The sequence below is a fragment of the Phalaenopsis equestris genome, unplaced genomic scaffold, assembly GCF_001263595.1.
Source record: "Phalaenopsis equestris unplaced genomic scaffold, ASM126359v1 Scaffold000002, whole genome shotgun sequence".
In the NCBI taxonomy this organism is placed as follows: domain Eukaryota; kingdom Viridiplantae; phylum Streptophyta; class Magnoliopsida; order Asparagales; family Orchidaceae; genus Phalaenopsis; species Phalaenopsis equestris.
Genome location: NW_018164444.1, coordinates 22,573,203 through 22,588,166, shown reverse-complemented (window position 1 = coordinate 22,588,166; position 14,964 = coordinate 22,573,203). Strand labels below are relative to the sequence as shown.

General features: G+C 31.8%; 1 protein-coding gene across 2 annotated transcripts; it reads left to right on the top strand.

Moving 5' to 3' along the window:
• Positions 1-4,523: 4,523 nt before the first annotated feature.
• LOC110017885 (monothiol glutaredoxin-S15, mitochondrial) lies at positions 4,524-13,060 on the top strand. Of its 2 annotated transcripts, none has more exons than XM_020715040.1 (5): positions 4,524-4,734; positions 11,131-11,222; positions 12,484-12,621; positions 12,720-12,819; positions 12,942-13,060. In XM_020715040.1, exons 2-5 carry the CDS (start codon positions 11,160-11,162, stop codon positions 13,043-13,045), a joined length of 405 nt encoding a protein of 134 aa, XP_020570699.1. In that variant the 5' UTR covers positions 4,524-4,734; positions 11,131-11,159; the 3' UTR covers positions 13,046-13,060. The 2 variants fall into 2 exon arrangements, with proteins under 2 accessions (XP_020570699.1, XP_020570698.1); XM_020715039.1 differs by having other exon boundaries at positions 4,525-4,734; positions 11,157-11,222.
• Positions 13,061-14,964: the final 1,904 nt, after the last annotated feature.

The following is a 14,964-nucleotide window of genomic DNA, read 5'->3' as shown; positions in this document are numbered from 1 at the left end:
GTTATGTGATGTCAGACATATTCCAGATCTGAAGAAGAACTTGATTTCCTTGGGCACTTTACACAGAAATGGTTTTATTCCTATGACTGATGAGGATAGAGAAACCATCAGAATTGATAAGGATGCACTGACGGTGATGAAAGACAAGTTAATTGCAGGCTAGCTACAAACTGTTCGGGAGTACAGTTGTAGGTGGAGTCCATTTTGTGGAGTCAGATGATGATAATACAAATCTATGAAATATGCATTTGGGTCATCTCAGTGAACGTGGGATGACAAAATTGCATAGAAAAAACTTTTTGTATGGTGCTAAAAGCTGCAAGCTCGATCTTTGTAAGTTCTGTGTTCTTGGAAAACCGATTAGAGTCAGTTTTATGACTAGAAAATATAAAATTGAAGGGATTCTTGATTATGTGCATTCTGACGCATGGGGCCCTACCAGGGAATCGTCGTTAGGAGGTTCTTAAAGGATCTCAGTATTTCCTTTATTGATGATTTTTCTATGAAAGTCTGGGTGTATTTTTTGAAGCAGAAATCTAAAGTATTCTCTAAATTCAAGCTATGAAAAGCTGGGGTGGAGAACCAAACTGGCAGAAAGATCAAATATTTGAGGTCTGATAATGACACATAGTACATAGATTCATAGTTTCATAAGTTCTGTGAGGAGCATGGGATTTAGAGACATTTTTTAGTGCGCAAGACACCACAACAGAATGGTGTGGCAGAAATGATGAACATGTCCTTAACTAAAAGGGCAAGGTGCTTGAGACTGAATGCAGGGCTTCCTATGAGTTTCTGGGCAAAGGTTGTGAATATGGCATGTTATCTCATCAATAGATCACCTAGAGCATCATTGGGTGGCAAGGTCGCATAAGAGGTATGGACATGTAATCTAGTTAAATTTGATCATATATGAACTTTTGGTTGGCCTGGTTATGTGCATGTACCTGGAGATGAAAGTTCAAAACATGATGCAAAATCCAAGAAGTGCATCTTTTTGGGCTATAAGAAAGGTGTGAAATGATACAAGTTTTGGGATCCGATTACAAAGAAGATGGTGATCAGCTGCAGAGATGCAGTTTTTGATGAGCAGTTTATGCTACAGCAGAATCAATACAAGGTGTCAGAGAAGAGTTTTAGTTCAGATGCAGTGCAGATGAATTTAGAACAATAACAAGTAGCTTCTGAGAGAGGTTAAATTTCAAATTCAACACCTGGTGATTTTATTCCAAATGGTCTGCAGAATTATAATCTAGTCAGAGATAGACAAAGACACATCAATATAAAGCCCCCTAGCAGATTGGGCTATAAAGACTTAGTCTCATGTGCACTTCTCATCAACAGTGATGATCCAACCACTTTTTAATGAGCTATCACCAGATAGGAGAAAGAGAAATGGATGGGTGCAATGGTTGAAGAGATGGAGTCTTTGCAGAAAAATCACACTTGGGAGCTAGTTCAGCTCTAGAGGGAAAGAAGGTTATTGGGTGCAAATGAGTCTACAAAAGGAAACCAACAATATCAGAAAAAGAAGGGGAAAAGTTCAAGGCTCGACTGGTAATAAAGGGATTTTCACAGCAGAAGAGGATAAATTATGATGAAATCTTTTATCCTGTGGTTAGACATATTTCAATCAGAGCAGTGCTTGCATTAGTAGCTATTTGAGATTTGCATTTGGAGCAGATGGATGTTAAAACTAATTTCTTGCAAGGTGATTTGGAGGAGCAGATTTACATGGAGCAGCCAGAATAGTTCACTTAACCTGGACATGAGCATCTGGTTTGCAGGTTAAAGAAATCGCTGTATGGGTTGAAACAGTCTCCAAGATAATGGTACAAACATTTCGACTCCTACATGATTCAGATTGGCTACAAGAGAAGTGAGTATGATTGTTGTGTTTATGTGAAGAGCCTTGATGATCGTTCTATTATTTTTCTATTATTGTTCGTTGATGATATACTGATTGCTGCAAAGAATATGAATGATGTCCGTGGTTTGAAAGCTTTATTAAGCCAGGAATTTGACATGAAAGACATGGGTTATATGAAAAATATTCTTGGAATAGAGATTCATCGAGACAAAGGCTTAAGACGATTATGTTTATCTCAACGAGACTATGTTGAGAAAGTGCTGAAAAGATTTGAGATGAAGAAAAGGTTTGAGATGAGCAAAACAAAACCTGTAAGCACTCCTTTTGCAAATCATTTTAAGCTTTCTTCAGAACAGTGTCCTAAGACAGATACAAAAATCAAAGATATGACAAATGTTTCAAATGCCAGTGCAGTTGGCTGCTTAATGTATGCAATGGTATGTACTCGTCCTCATGCTGTTAGTCAAGTCTACAAATACATGATTAAACTTGAAAGACAACATTGGGAAGAAGTCAAGTGGATTTTCAGGTATCGAAGGGTACTGTTGGACATGAAATTATTTTTGACATTCAGCAAAATGATACTTCAGTTGTGGGGTATGTTGATTATGACTATGATGGTGATTTGGATGACAGAAGATCTACAACTGGGTATGTGTTTACTCTTGGTGGAGGGCCTATATGTTGAAAATCAATAATTTAGTCTATTGTGACATTATCTACAACTGAAGCTGAGTACATGACAGTAGCTGAAGTTGCAAAAGAAGCCTTATGGCTTGTTGGGCTAGTAAAGGAACTGGGTATTGAGCAAGGTAGAGTTCAGTTGCATTGTAACAGTCAAAGTGTTATTTATCTGGCAAAGAACCAGGTGTACCATGCGAGAACCAAGCACATTGATGTCAGGTATCACAAGATCAGAGAATTGATTGCTTCTGGTGAGATACTGTTGCAGAAGGTTCATATTGATCAAAATTTAGTTGATTTGTTGACCAAGCCAATTACTATCAACAAGTTCTTGCATTGCTTGCACTTGAATGTTTGCAGTTGCTAGAGAAGCATAGTGGCCCAACCAAAATTGGTGCAGGTGTAACTCATAGGTATCTTTTTTCCTAATGGGCTGAATATTCGTCAAGGTGGAGATTTGTTATGGTATGACTCATATACCATATAGAGATAGACGCTGGATCGGAGCGGAAGAATCTGTCCAAATCGGGAAGTTACGTGGATTGGGGGTGCGAGGGCAACGCCCCGTAGTACGACACTGGAATAATGTTGTAATTACGTATTGTACTTAGGGTTTACTCCAACAGTTATAAATAAACATGTTAGTAACTTCAGGAGATATTCATGATTTTTGTATTCTCTTTTCTGAATAGTGAAAGAACTTGCCGCTTTGCTCCTGAGGACGTAGGCATCTTTGCCGAACCACGCTAAATCTTTGTGTTCTTCTGGATCTGTGTCGATTCCTATTTTTCTTCGCCCTAATTTCTCAACAGTTTGCACATACATTTTTATCTTAACATGAAACATATGGCTAAACACATGGTTTTGACATGAAATATTAGACTAAGTACATGAAGTTTGGAATGGGATATAAAACACTAGTGTTTCAATCATATTAAAATATGTACAATATATTTAACATATAAAAATTTAGGAGAGGTATATAAATATATAAAAATTTATGTATTGCATCCAAGAATAATATTTATTAAAATGTGGTGAGTGTATATGCATCTTTGAGCTCTAAAGCTCTAGTAGCGCTTGAAAAGAAGGATTTTCGTGTGTAACTCTCCATTGTTATCTGTTTACATATATAACACATAAAATTTAATTTTTACATACATACCCATCTTACCCATGCATGAAATAATGGATTTCACATTTTATTAAAAGTTCAAATGATGTTATTTTTGATGTGATATAACCTAAACAAACAAAGTTTTGGTGTTGGTTGTGTGAATACAAATGTATGGGGGGTATGTAAAAGCCCCAAACTATAAACATCCATATTCACAATTAATAAAAAAAAATGGAAGCTAGAACTTTGATAGGATCAACTACACCAACAAACTATCTTAGAATGATCATTATTACTTAGATAAAAATATTTATTGAATGTTCTAATTCAAGTTAAATCCCAAAAACTGTTTAACAACAGATGAAGTAAATCCATACAATTTCTGTCTAGATATAAAAATTTGTCACGATTCTAAGACCTTAAAAAAAATCACAATAGAATTTAATAAATGGTGTAAATTCAGCTTCTTAAAACATTAAAAAATAACTGAAATCTGCTAGCTCCTTAAATTCACTTAATATTTTATTTTAAATAATGATAATGAATAATTATATATCGATTAAACTAATAAATTATTAATTTTTTTTTAAATCTACAATTAAATAAAAGCGCAACACTTATGAAAAATAATTAATTAGCTATTAATTGCATTAATTAATAATTACTTACAAATTTATTGAATGAATAAATAAAATAATATTTTTTATTGATTAATAATTTATTAAGAAATATAAATTTATTTAATTATAATCAATCTGACTATGTAAATTTATTTAATTATAATCAATCTGACTATGTTTTAATTAATTATTAATTAGCAAAATGAATAAAGTGAACTTAAATAATATTAAATCAATACCACAAAGCTGAAACCCTCGCATACAGCACTCCTCTCTCTATTTCGTCCAAGTCCAAGCCAATCGCCTTCGTCACCGAACCCTAGCAATAGAGTCGGGATTGGAGGTAGCTGAGAACGCAGCGACGGGATCGCGCATTGCAGAGACCCAAAACCCCCATTCTTCTCATCCTTCAGCTCCTCTCCTATCCGAAGCCATCGAGGAAGGTAACTTCACGTATTTTTCCCGCGAAGCGTCTTTCCCGAATATATAAAAATAGATGAAAAGAAAAGCTAATTTATATAATAGTAATTCTCTTTTATGTGTTGTATATTCTTTGCCGTATAATTTTTTAGCTATGACATTCATATTATAAGGGCCATAAATTGAAAACAGACAATGAGATTGGAGTTTTCTTCTACTTACCAATGTAAGGTTTCCCAAGTTCATTGGTCAATTTTCAATGATACAATTGTTTGAAAGATTTCAAATGATCAATTAATGCTAGAATCTTATATTTGAATATAGTAATGTGCACATAAGTTCGCTTTGATTGGATGAATTAAGTCAAAATGCGCACCTAAGCAGAGTCTTATGAAACAACTTAACCAAACAAGAGCAAAATGATCATTTATCCAACAACAGATCCCAGTAAGCTGTTCTGAATAAGCTACCCCAAACAACAAGCCAACTTATTCTGATAATCTGCATTATCAGAATAATCTGTTTATCAGCAGATTATGAATAATCAACAGCTGCCCCAATCAGACCCTTAATTCTATGCATGAAAATGTGAATTTCACCTTTAAAAAGTGATAATAGTGTTATTTTTGATGTGATATTAATGATTTGAGTGCTATGTGTGTAAATATGAATATTTGGGTTTGTTATATTTAAATACATTTGAATTGTGTACTATGTATGTAAATGCCCATTTATATAAATTGAAGTTATTATTTTAATGATTTATTTTTATGTTAAATTAGTCCATTTGATTGAATTATTTTTATTAAGGTTGATATATGATATCATAATCATATAAATTCTTAAATCCTGAAAAAACAAAAACGATTTGCTTGAATTTAATGCATATCATACCAAATAGTTTTATAGGATTTATTAAATTAGTGTTTTTTCTATGTGTATCATATAGATTACTTTTAGATTTAACCTATAGATGTTGCTTGATTTAGTAATACCACCAACGTCGAGGAGTAGGAGACAATGGTCTCAGAGAAACCACTGGTGGCTTGAGTATGGTTGACGAAGGAAGTCGAGGAGTAGGAGACAATGGTCTCAGAGAAACCACTGGTGGCTCGAGTATGGTTGACGAAGGAAGTATGCATAACGGTAGGGTGAGTACGACGTTCCGGTAATGCGCAGAAGAGAGTGGGAAGGTGAAGGCGATCAAAATAGATTTTTGATTTCCTCTTTCTTTATTCATCTTCTTCCTCTTCCCATGTTTTCACAGACCAATAGGTGAGCTCAAATATACTTAAATTACGTTTTATTTTATCTTAGGCATTCTCAACTGCTGCTTTTGTGGGACCTTACCATTGGGTTCTCTTTTGCTATCAGACCAATGGCCTAATATATGCTTTTTACTACCAAAATGATTGAGCTCATCAACAATATTGAAGAACAACTCATCACTATCAACAATGTGCTTCGAGAAATGTTACTCAGTTTGATTCTTTTGGAGGCAAAATAAGAGCAACAATAAGCTAGACAATAATAAGAGTTGACGAGCACTTGACCACCTCACGACACAAGCATGAAGGAGCTTATGTTCGACTCATCGATCTACCATATGCCAACCAAAATCCAAATACATGGATATAAAAGATTGAACCATTATATGGTGTCTACAAACTAAATGATGACGGCAATTTAAGCCTAACTTTTTTCTATATGGATCTATATGAACGGACCAATAGAGATGATTAATTGATCGAAGAAATATAATAAAGCCTCGTAGCATGGCATGATTTCCTCATAGTTATCTTGGACACATTTCGGTCCATTGATGTATCGTGGCTTGTACCACAAATTGGCAAATCTAATCCAAACAACAGTAGTCTTTGACTATCAAATTTTTAACAACTCTCCAATGCCATTGTTGATGAATAATTCCTACAAATCTGGCTTTAAAATGGAGATTCACGAAGTTCAACTTCACCAACCAAAATTCTATTCTTGAATCAGGTTATTGAATTATTGAAACTAATTGATGATAAACTCAACGATCCCAAGCTATCAGCATCAACCAAAACATGTCCTCGCTCAGCTACCCACAGTGATAAGATCTCTCATACCAAATAAGGAATCAATTGACTATATATACCAATAAAAAAACTAATTGCATTGACTACAACTATTTTGCTATATAACAGCTTAGTACATGTCTTTACATATGTGATTCTACTGACAAAAAACAAGTCAACCTACATGATGAACCGGGCATTAATATTAAAGGCACACTATTGAGCTACAAAAAATAAAATAAAATAAAATAAAATAAAAAACCTCGTGGCTCCATTGCCTCCCTATTCCAACTCACAGTTATCACAAGGGTTAGCTCCTAACCACCAAACTCCATTGAATAAGCATCTGAGGAGATTTAAAAAAACATTCAAATCTTCAAACAAGTCTTCAACTTGCACTATCAATTTTCACCATATACATCCACATCAACCTAGGAATGCTGCCAATAAACGTCCACCTTTAACGATATCCCCATCTCCAAAAAGAAATTGAATAACTTATCTCATAAATGCTAGCGATGAGAGTAATCTGCCCTAACACTAGCCAAGTTCATCATTTGTTCTACTTGTTAGAAAGAGTAACTATTGCAGTTCTATGTTTGATTATATCACATACTTAATTAGGTGTTATGCAAGCTTTGTTAAACCATATTCTCAAAGCTGAATCTCTTTGTTAGCTTCCATCTGGCGCAAATGAGTAATGATGACATCTAAAAAATTACATTTCCTGCTCATGAAGGACAGTACAAGTGATTGGTAATGTCAGTTCTCCTCATCCACATTTCAAAATATCATGAATGCTATTCTTAGGCCATACCCTCACAAACTTGTTTTGTATTCTTATATTATTATTTGAGCACAAACAGTACCTTACTACAATTTTAAAGTACATTTAAGACCACAAATTACATCTTAAACAAAACAAATGCTTGTTTTGCATATTCACAATGGATTTTTTAGGCCTAATAGTTTGAGCAAATGGGTTCATTCCAAATCTGGATGAGATATTTGCCCATTTTGGAATGGTCACTCCAAGAAACATCAAATGGTTACACAACTTGTAGAAAATTAAATAATGGTGAAAAAATTATCTAGATTTATATTATATTTTTCTTTGTGCAATAAGAGAGATATTTATATATATTTCAAGAGGAGTTATAAAATATGAATCAATAAAAATTGGGGAAAAAAGGGATCGACGATCCTATAAAGAAGTACATGGATTATAATTCAAAAGCTATAGAGAAATTTATTTAACAATACAAGGTTGAGATCCCCGTGCCTTTTTTTTTATGTTAGAAATTGAGTGAGCCCCACTGTAACATAGTAACAACATGATATTATATCATGTATTGTAGCATACTATTGTGTCACATTTCTTTAGTAGAAATTCAACATCCTCTAAAAAAATTGAATGGTAGAAATCTACCATTTCAATTTTGCTTACAATATTTTTAAGGAATATTTACGTGCATACCATTCAATTCTTATGTATTTACATAACTAACACCTATAATTCAATTTTTACATGCATATACCACCTTACCTATGCATGAAAAGATCCATTATTTCGAAAAATATAAATGATGGTTTCTTAGTGTGATATGAAAGATTCGTGCGGTATAATTGTAAAAAAATAAAATTCAAGTGTTAGATATGTAAATACATAGGAATTGAGTGATGTGCATGTAAATGTTCTTATTTTTAAATATTAGATTGTGGAGTCATTTGGTGAATATACCGGTTAGTTGATCCCCTATAGGCATATATGAAGTGCAAACTAGGTAATTTTTTAATTTCTATTATATGAAAATAAATATCAAACTCAACATGTTTGGTACAATCAAGTTGTAATAGATTGTATGTAATGTTGATGGCTGATTTATTATCATAGTTTTTATTCATAGGATCTTTTACTTGATTTCTAAATCTCTTGATATAATTTTGATCCATAAAAACTCACAAATCTCTTAGGCAATGATGCTAAATTCATCTTCGGAACTTAATCTTAAAATCAAACATTTTTTCTTATCTCAATTTATAAGATTTTCTCCTACGAATATACAATACCCCAAAGTGAAATTTCTATCCATTGATGGTCTAATATAATTTGTATTTGTGTATCCTTCAATTCGTAGGGTTTATTTTTTTTTGTGTAGAAATTTTTTTTCCTGATTTAATTTAAGATGTCTAATAATTTTATAAGTGACTTGAATGTGTGACTATTTGAGTTTGAGTATGAAATAATTGACTAGATTTATTGCGAATGCAATATTAGGACGTGTGTGGGATAAGTAGTTTAATTTTATACAAACATTTAACATTGTTACATATCTACATCAACTTCTTTTTCATTTATGTTCAATTTTTGTCCTAATCTAATTGTAGTTTCACACGACTTGCACTCTTTTATTTAGGTTTCTTTCAACAAATTCATAATAAATTTTTGTTGGGAGAGAAATATCTCTTATTCAGATTGAGTCACTTCTATTCCTAAGAAATATTTGAGTTTTCCTAATTTTTTATTTCAAATTCTTTAGAATTTTTTTCTTGAGAGTTTTTTTCTCCTGATTGACATCCCTATAAGAATTATATTATCAACGTATATAATAAAAATGAGATTTTAGCATTAGAACAATTTTTATGTAGAGTATAATTTGCTTAGTTTCCTATCATTTCTCATCTATAAATCTATCAAATCAAGCTCTTGGTGACTGTTTTAGTTTATATAGGGCATTTTTTAATATGCATGCCCAATTCTTTTTGAGGGAGCTATTCAATTCTGATGATAGATCTATATAAATCTATTCATCAACAATCTTATATAAAAATAATTTTTATATTGTATTTTTTGTATATCACTCATGATTTGTGCTTAGAGATGCCGATACATGAATATTATTTTTTTTGGGAACAATAGTAAAGTCTTACGTTAGGCACTTCCACGTGATTGAGTGTACTTGTTTATTACAAATCTTATTTTTTGACCTTTTCAGGCTCCAATTTGCTTTGTATTTGATTTTGAAAAACCATTTGCATTCTGCTGCTTTCATTCCTTTGACAGCTCAATGGTCTGTCAGTTATAATTTTTTTAAAGCATTCATCTCTTTTTTCATAGGCTTCGTTCAATTTATAGTTGCCATTATGGAATGAACTGGGAGTTTTTGTTCATGTTGGTTAGAAATATTTTATGGTAGGGAGAAAATTTATGAAATGAGGTGTATTGGGAAATATGATATAACTGATTATTAGTGGGTTGTTAATTGTTTTCTTGTAACCTGTTTGAGTCCTGGACTTGTTGGAGATCCAAATTGGGTTTGTTACTTCTTGTATAGACTTGAAGTGATGTAGAAGGTACAAAGCTTGTATTTGTATAATTTTGGGCTACATGAATGTTAAGACGAAGAATATCATCAAACTTACCTTTAAGTTGGGAATGCTCTCTTTGAAGATGAGTTTGAGTGTAGAAGATGTTAGTTTCATAAAAAATTGACGTCCAGTTAAGTGATGAACATTTTTTTTTATGAATGATCACTTATACCCTTTTTGTGCGATAGAATATCAAATGAATACATACTTTAGAACCCTTGGATCAATGATTTTCTTGTGATGTTCATGGATATGAACATAAACAATGCATTCAAAAACTTGAGGAGGGATTTTTAACAAGTAGTTTGTTAGAAATAATTTTATTAAATAATTTATAAGATTTTTGAATAAATTACCGTGGAGGGGTCTTTAAGAAGTTGTTTGTAAGAAAGAACTCTATCAAATAATTTATAATATTTTTTGAATCAATTACTCTGGAAAATATTCTGTTGATTAAACACATAGTTGTTAGAACTTCTATTTAATATGATTTTTGTAGTTTTTGCATAGCAGAAGTGTTCTGGCAACCTCCAAATGGTGGTATTCTTTTTGTCACTTCTTTTTTTTGGCACTTCATTTTGTTGGGCCCTTCATTTCGTTAAGTAGTATCTAGGCAAAAAGATTGGTGGATAATACCCTCATTTTGAAAGTAGACCTATAATGCGTGATTAAAGTAGTCTTAAGCCAATAATTTGTTCGTTTCATCATCAAAGATTGACGCAAATCTAGTTAATCTGCACAGGAGGACATTTTCAATAAATCAGGGTCCATAACGGTGCCACGTTATTTTTGAGAGTTGTTACTAAATTTCTGTAGGTGTCATAATATTGAATTAATTAATACAGGAATATGATTTCCGGGAAACAACCATCTACGCTTGACCTCTTTGCTCATTTAATGTCTCTAATTCGTTCATTTTCATATTGGAAAATTCCTTTTTTTTTTTTTTTTGATATTGATCACATTTCTCTTTCGCCTATTAATTGCTAGCTTGATTCTTCGAAATTATACTGTAGAAAATGGCAAAGCGGATGCTATCCAACTTGATTTCTAGAGGCATCACTCATTCTTTTGAGTCAAGGGTAAGAATCTCCCAATCAGCGGTTTTTTCTGTTTTTTTTTTTTTTTTTTTTTTGCAAAATAATATTTGAACTAGATACATTATTTCAGCTAGCTAATTCAATCTATGCTGTTTGAATCCATGGCTTCAGTACTCTTTGGAAAAGACTCCAGAGGAATAAGAGCTCTATGTTGGTTACATTTTAATGAGTTCATATTTAAAACTACAGGTTTATAGCAGGTTTTTGAATTTATTAGCATTATTTTGGGGATCAAGCTTATTCTCCAAATGCCCTCCTCCCTTTTTGTCATAGCTTTCTTCTTTCTTGCTTCATGTCTGAATGTTTGTGTTTTTTTTTTTTAATTTTATTTTATTTATTTTTTTTAATTTGGAGTTTGAACGACATGACTTCTTTGTAAGCAGTTCACATCTGTTATTTTCTTGTTGTAGTTGTTGATGCACCGGTATCACAGCATGCCTTCTGCATGCTTTAACGTTAACCACACTTGTAGCCATCCTTCCTTTTATTTTAAACTGATAAATCATTCAAGGTCTGACATGGACCTTATATTTATCAAGGGATTTTGAGGGTTTGATTCATTTATATTGTTTTTTTGTTAATTCGAATAGAATTTCCTTCTCTCTAACTTTCTCTTCCTGCTGCACCTAAGAAACCACATTACTACTAAAATGTTAAATATTTATCTCTAGATCATTACGTGTAAGTATAAATTAACTAATTAGGTCTGTCATGTTTGGGTATATTTGATAGATTATACTTAAATATGAGGTATTTATATTTAAATATAATATCTTGGGTTAAGCTGGAAGGTTTATTAGATGATGAGAACGTATTATGGAGTTTTCAAAATATAAATCAAATATTGTATATGGACTATGTAGGGACTTAATGGTTAAAACCAAGTTGAGATAATCTTAAGATTCATGTGTGATGAAATGATGGAAGGCAATGATAATTATAGTTGTTAGATGATAAGCGTAGCTTATATTGGAGATAATGCAATAAAGATAGTTTTTAGGTGATTTGAGCATTTACATTGTAGGGAAGAATATCCCCCAAATACTACGGGTAGGTTAACTTAATTTTCAAAGGATTAGAAAGAGAAATAGCTAGCTAATGATAACATGGTGTATAGCCCCTTAACTTCAAAGAGGAGGTTTGCAGTTTGATTCCTGCAAAAGATAGAAGAAATATTAACACACATCCAATGTAGCACTCAAAAGAATGGATGGAGGAGGATTTATAAGTTAATTCCTGACAGGTGGTATCAATGCCTTTTCTTGGGCAAAGTATGCGGTATTCAACAGGGATAAGTGGTGATTCAGATACACATGAAGATTTTCGTTCCACCAATAAATTGGAAGGCTCCGGAATCTCTGTGCAGGATGTTGTTCAAAAGGTGATTATAACTTGAGCAGTTTTCAGCATTATTGTCTTTATATAGTCTTTTTAATTTCTACATTTAGCTATTGGCTACTGAATGGTTGCTTTTAATAGGATATTAAGATAAATCCAGTGATGATTTATATGAAGGGTGTTCCTGATGCTCCTCGGTGTGGATTTAGCGCATTGGCAGTCAAAGTTCTACAACAATATGGTAAACCTGATGTAACTAATTTCAAAGTGCTTTATTAAACCATATGCGTAACTATTAATCTCTTGTTCAGTTTTTATGTTTGTGTGTTTCATTTTTTTTTTTTTTTTGCAATTCTATTGCAGGAGTTCCTATAAGTTCCAGAAATATTTTGGAAGATCCTATTCTCAAAGAGGGTGTAAAATCGTTTAGGTTAGTGCTTATCAATCGCCATAATTCATATTTGTGAAAATCATCAATCATAACTAACATTAATAGATCAAAAGCTTAAGAGCTGAAATGGACTGTTTCTTTTATTTTTATGTTGATCATTTTAAAAAAAAAATGATTCTAATAGTGAGTTCTTCTGGTGAGAGCTTCAAATTGGTTAGCGGGTACTCTTGATGACTGGCATTGATCAATGGGCAACTTCATTATTTCTTAGGTGAGTTAAGTAGCTTGGTTATAGGTTTGACTAAGGTTGACCCTTTGGCAACATGACAGAATTGGGATATGGGAGACTCGGGATTTATGTGGCTTATTGCTCAGCGAGTTTCGAGTCATAGGCAACTTCAGTCATATCATAGCAATGACTACTTGAACCCAATTTAAACTCGCTTGATGACCTTATCATTCTGACCTAAATAAATATGGCATATAGGTTTGATTTTCCTGTGATTAATTAGGGTCATTATCTTAAAAAAAGCTCAACATTAATTTGAATAAAGTTGTGCTTTTAAAAAACATGCTTGCTTAGTTTTTCCTAGGCTTTATTTTAGAAGTCATTTTTTTGCATGATAATTGATTTAAATTTAATAAAAAAAATTAAAATTAATTTTGTTTTTAAAACAAATCAGTTCTTGAAATCTGTCATGAGGCCCAATTTTTCCCTGTTTGTGTGTGCGTGTGCGTGCCACTTCATTATGTTGATTTTATTTTGTTTGTTGAGTTTATAGGAAACAAAAGCATTTTGCCACACCACCTATTTTGTTTTTATTTGGTTTATAAAGCAATGTAAAATTTCTAAAAATGAAACTATCAATTCATCTTGAAAGTACAATAATAAAATCAAACACATTTCTCAAATTATAATTTAATATATTATAATCACAGCCTTATGGAATAATCACAATGACAGTTTCACAACACAGTAGACCCCTTTATGTGTGTGTTTGTGTGCGTGTGAATAAATGTTTGTATTAATTTTATTCAACTTAGCAAACATTTATTAAATAGTGTGCAATTTTTATCTGAAGTCATTGAGTGAAGATTAGTGTCTGAATGCAAGGACATCAGTCTGACATAAGAACACTTATTTAAGATTATTGATATATTGAATTAAGTTTTAAGTTTAAATTAAGAAATTAATAATTTTTTTTTTTTTGATATTATGATTCTAGGTCGTATACTATAGATGACAAGCTCGAGACGAGCTTAAAAATAGTCATCGCGAGTTTGTTCTATCAATTCAAGCAGCATAATGAAGTATTAATTTAAGAAATAAAATATTCTATAGGATTATTACTTATTACTATTAATAATATGTTTATTTATTAGTATTGACACATGAAATTGCATGTAAAAGTTTTTGCATAATGTTGGATATCTGTTTATTTATTAGAAAGTCAAGCACACATAGAAAATATTAATTTTATTGATATGATTGTATTTTCATGTATACAAGATAAATTATTTGTATGCATATACATTTATACAAACCGTAACTGTATAAAAAAATGATTATAATAGGAAATTAATTAAGCGAATATCATGAATGTTGTGATGACTGGATTAATCTTATTTGATGACGTGCAGAGGGAAAGATGACAGAAATATGATAAAATTCTTGATTTTTTGATATTGAGTCTAGAAATTTTTTTTTTGTATTATTGGGGTTATTGATAAGTGTTATATTGAGAGATGACCAATCTTTATCAATGTTTGTTATAGCGGATTGACTGTGATAACTCAAAAAAATGAATTAAGTCTATATAAATACAAAGTGATAGTTTTAAGATAAAAAATAAATAATAATAATGAAAGTACACGTAAATGTATAGAAATGATTGTACAAGAAATTGAATAAATCACGTGCTAGTTGTAGTTTATTTTTCTGCTTACTATTTTTATGTCCCATTTTTCTATAGATTTTATGTTATATATAAATTA

Coding starts and splice junctions, on each gene's coding strand:
- LOC110017885 (XM_020715040.1), top strand. CDS start 11,160: ATGGCAAAGCGGATGCTATCCAACTTGATTTCTAGAGGCATCACTCAT. Junction 11,223..12,483: donor CTCATTCTTTTGAGTCAAGG/GTAAGAATCTCC, acceptor AATTCCTGACAG/GTGGTATCAATGCCTTTTCT. Junction 12,622..12,719: donor TGCAGGATGTTGTTCAAAAG/GTGATTATAACT, acceptor TGCTTTTAATAG/GATATTAAGATAAATCCAGT.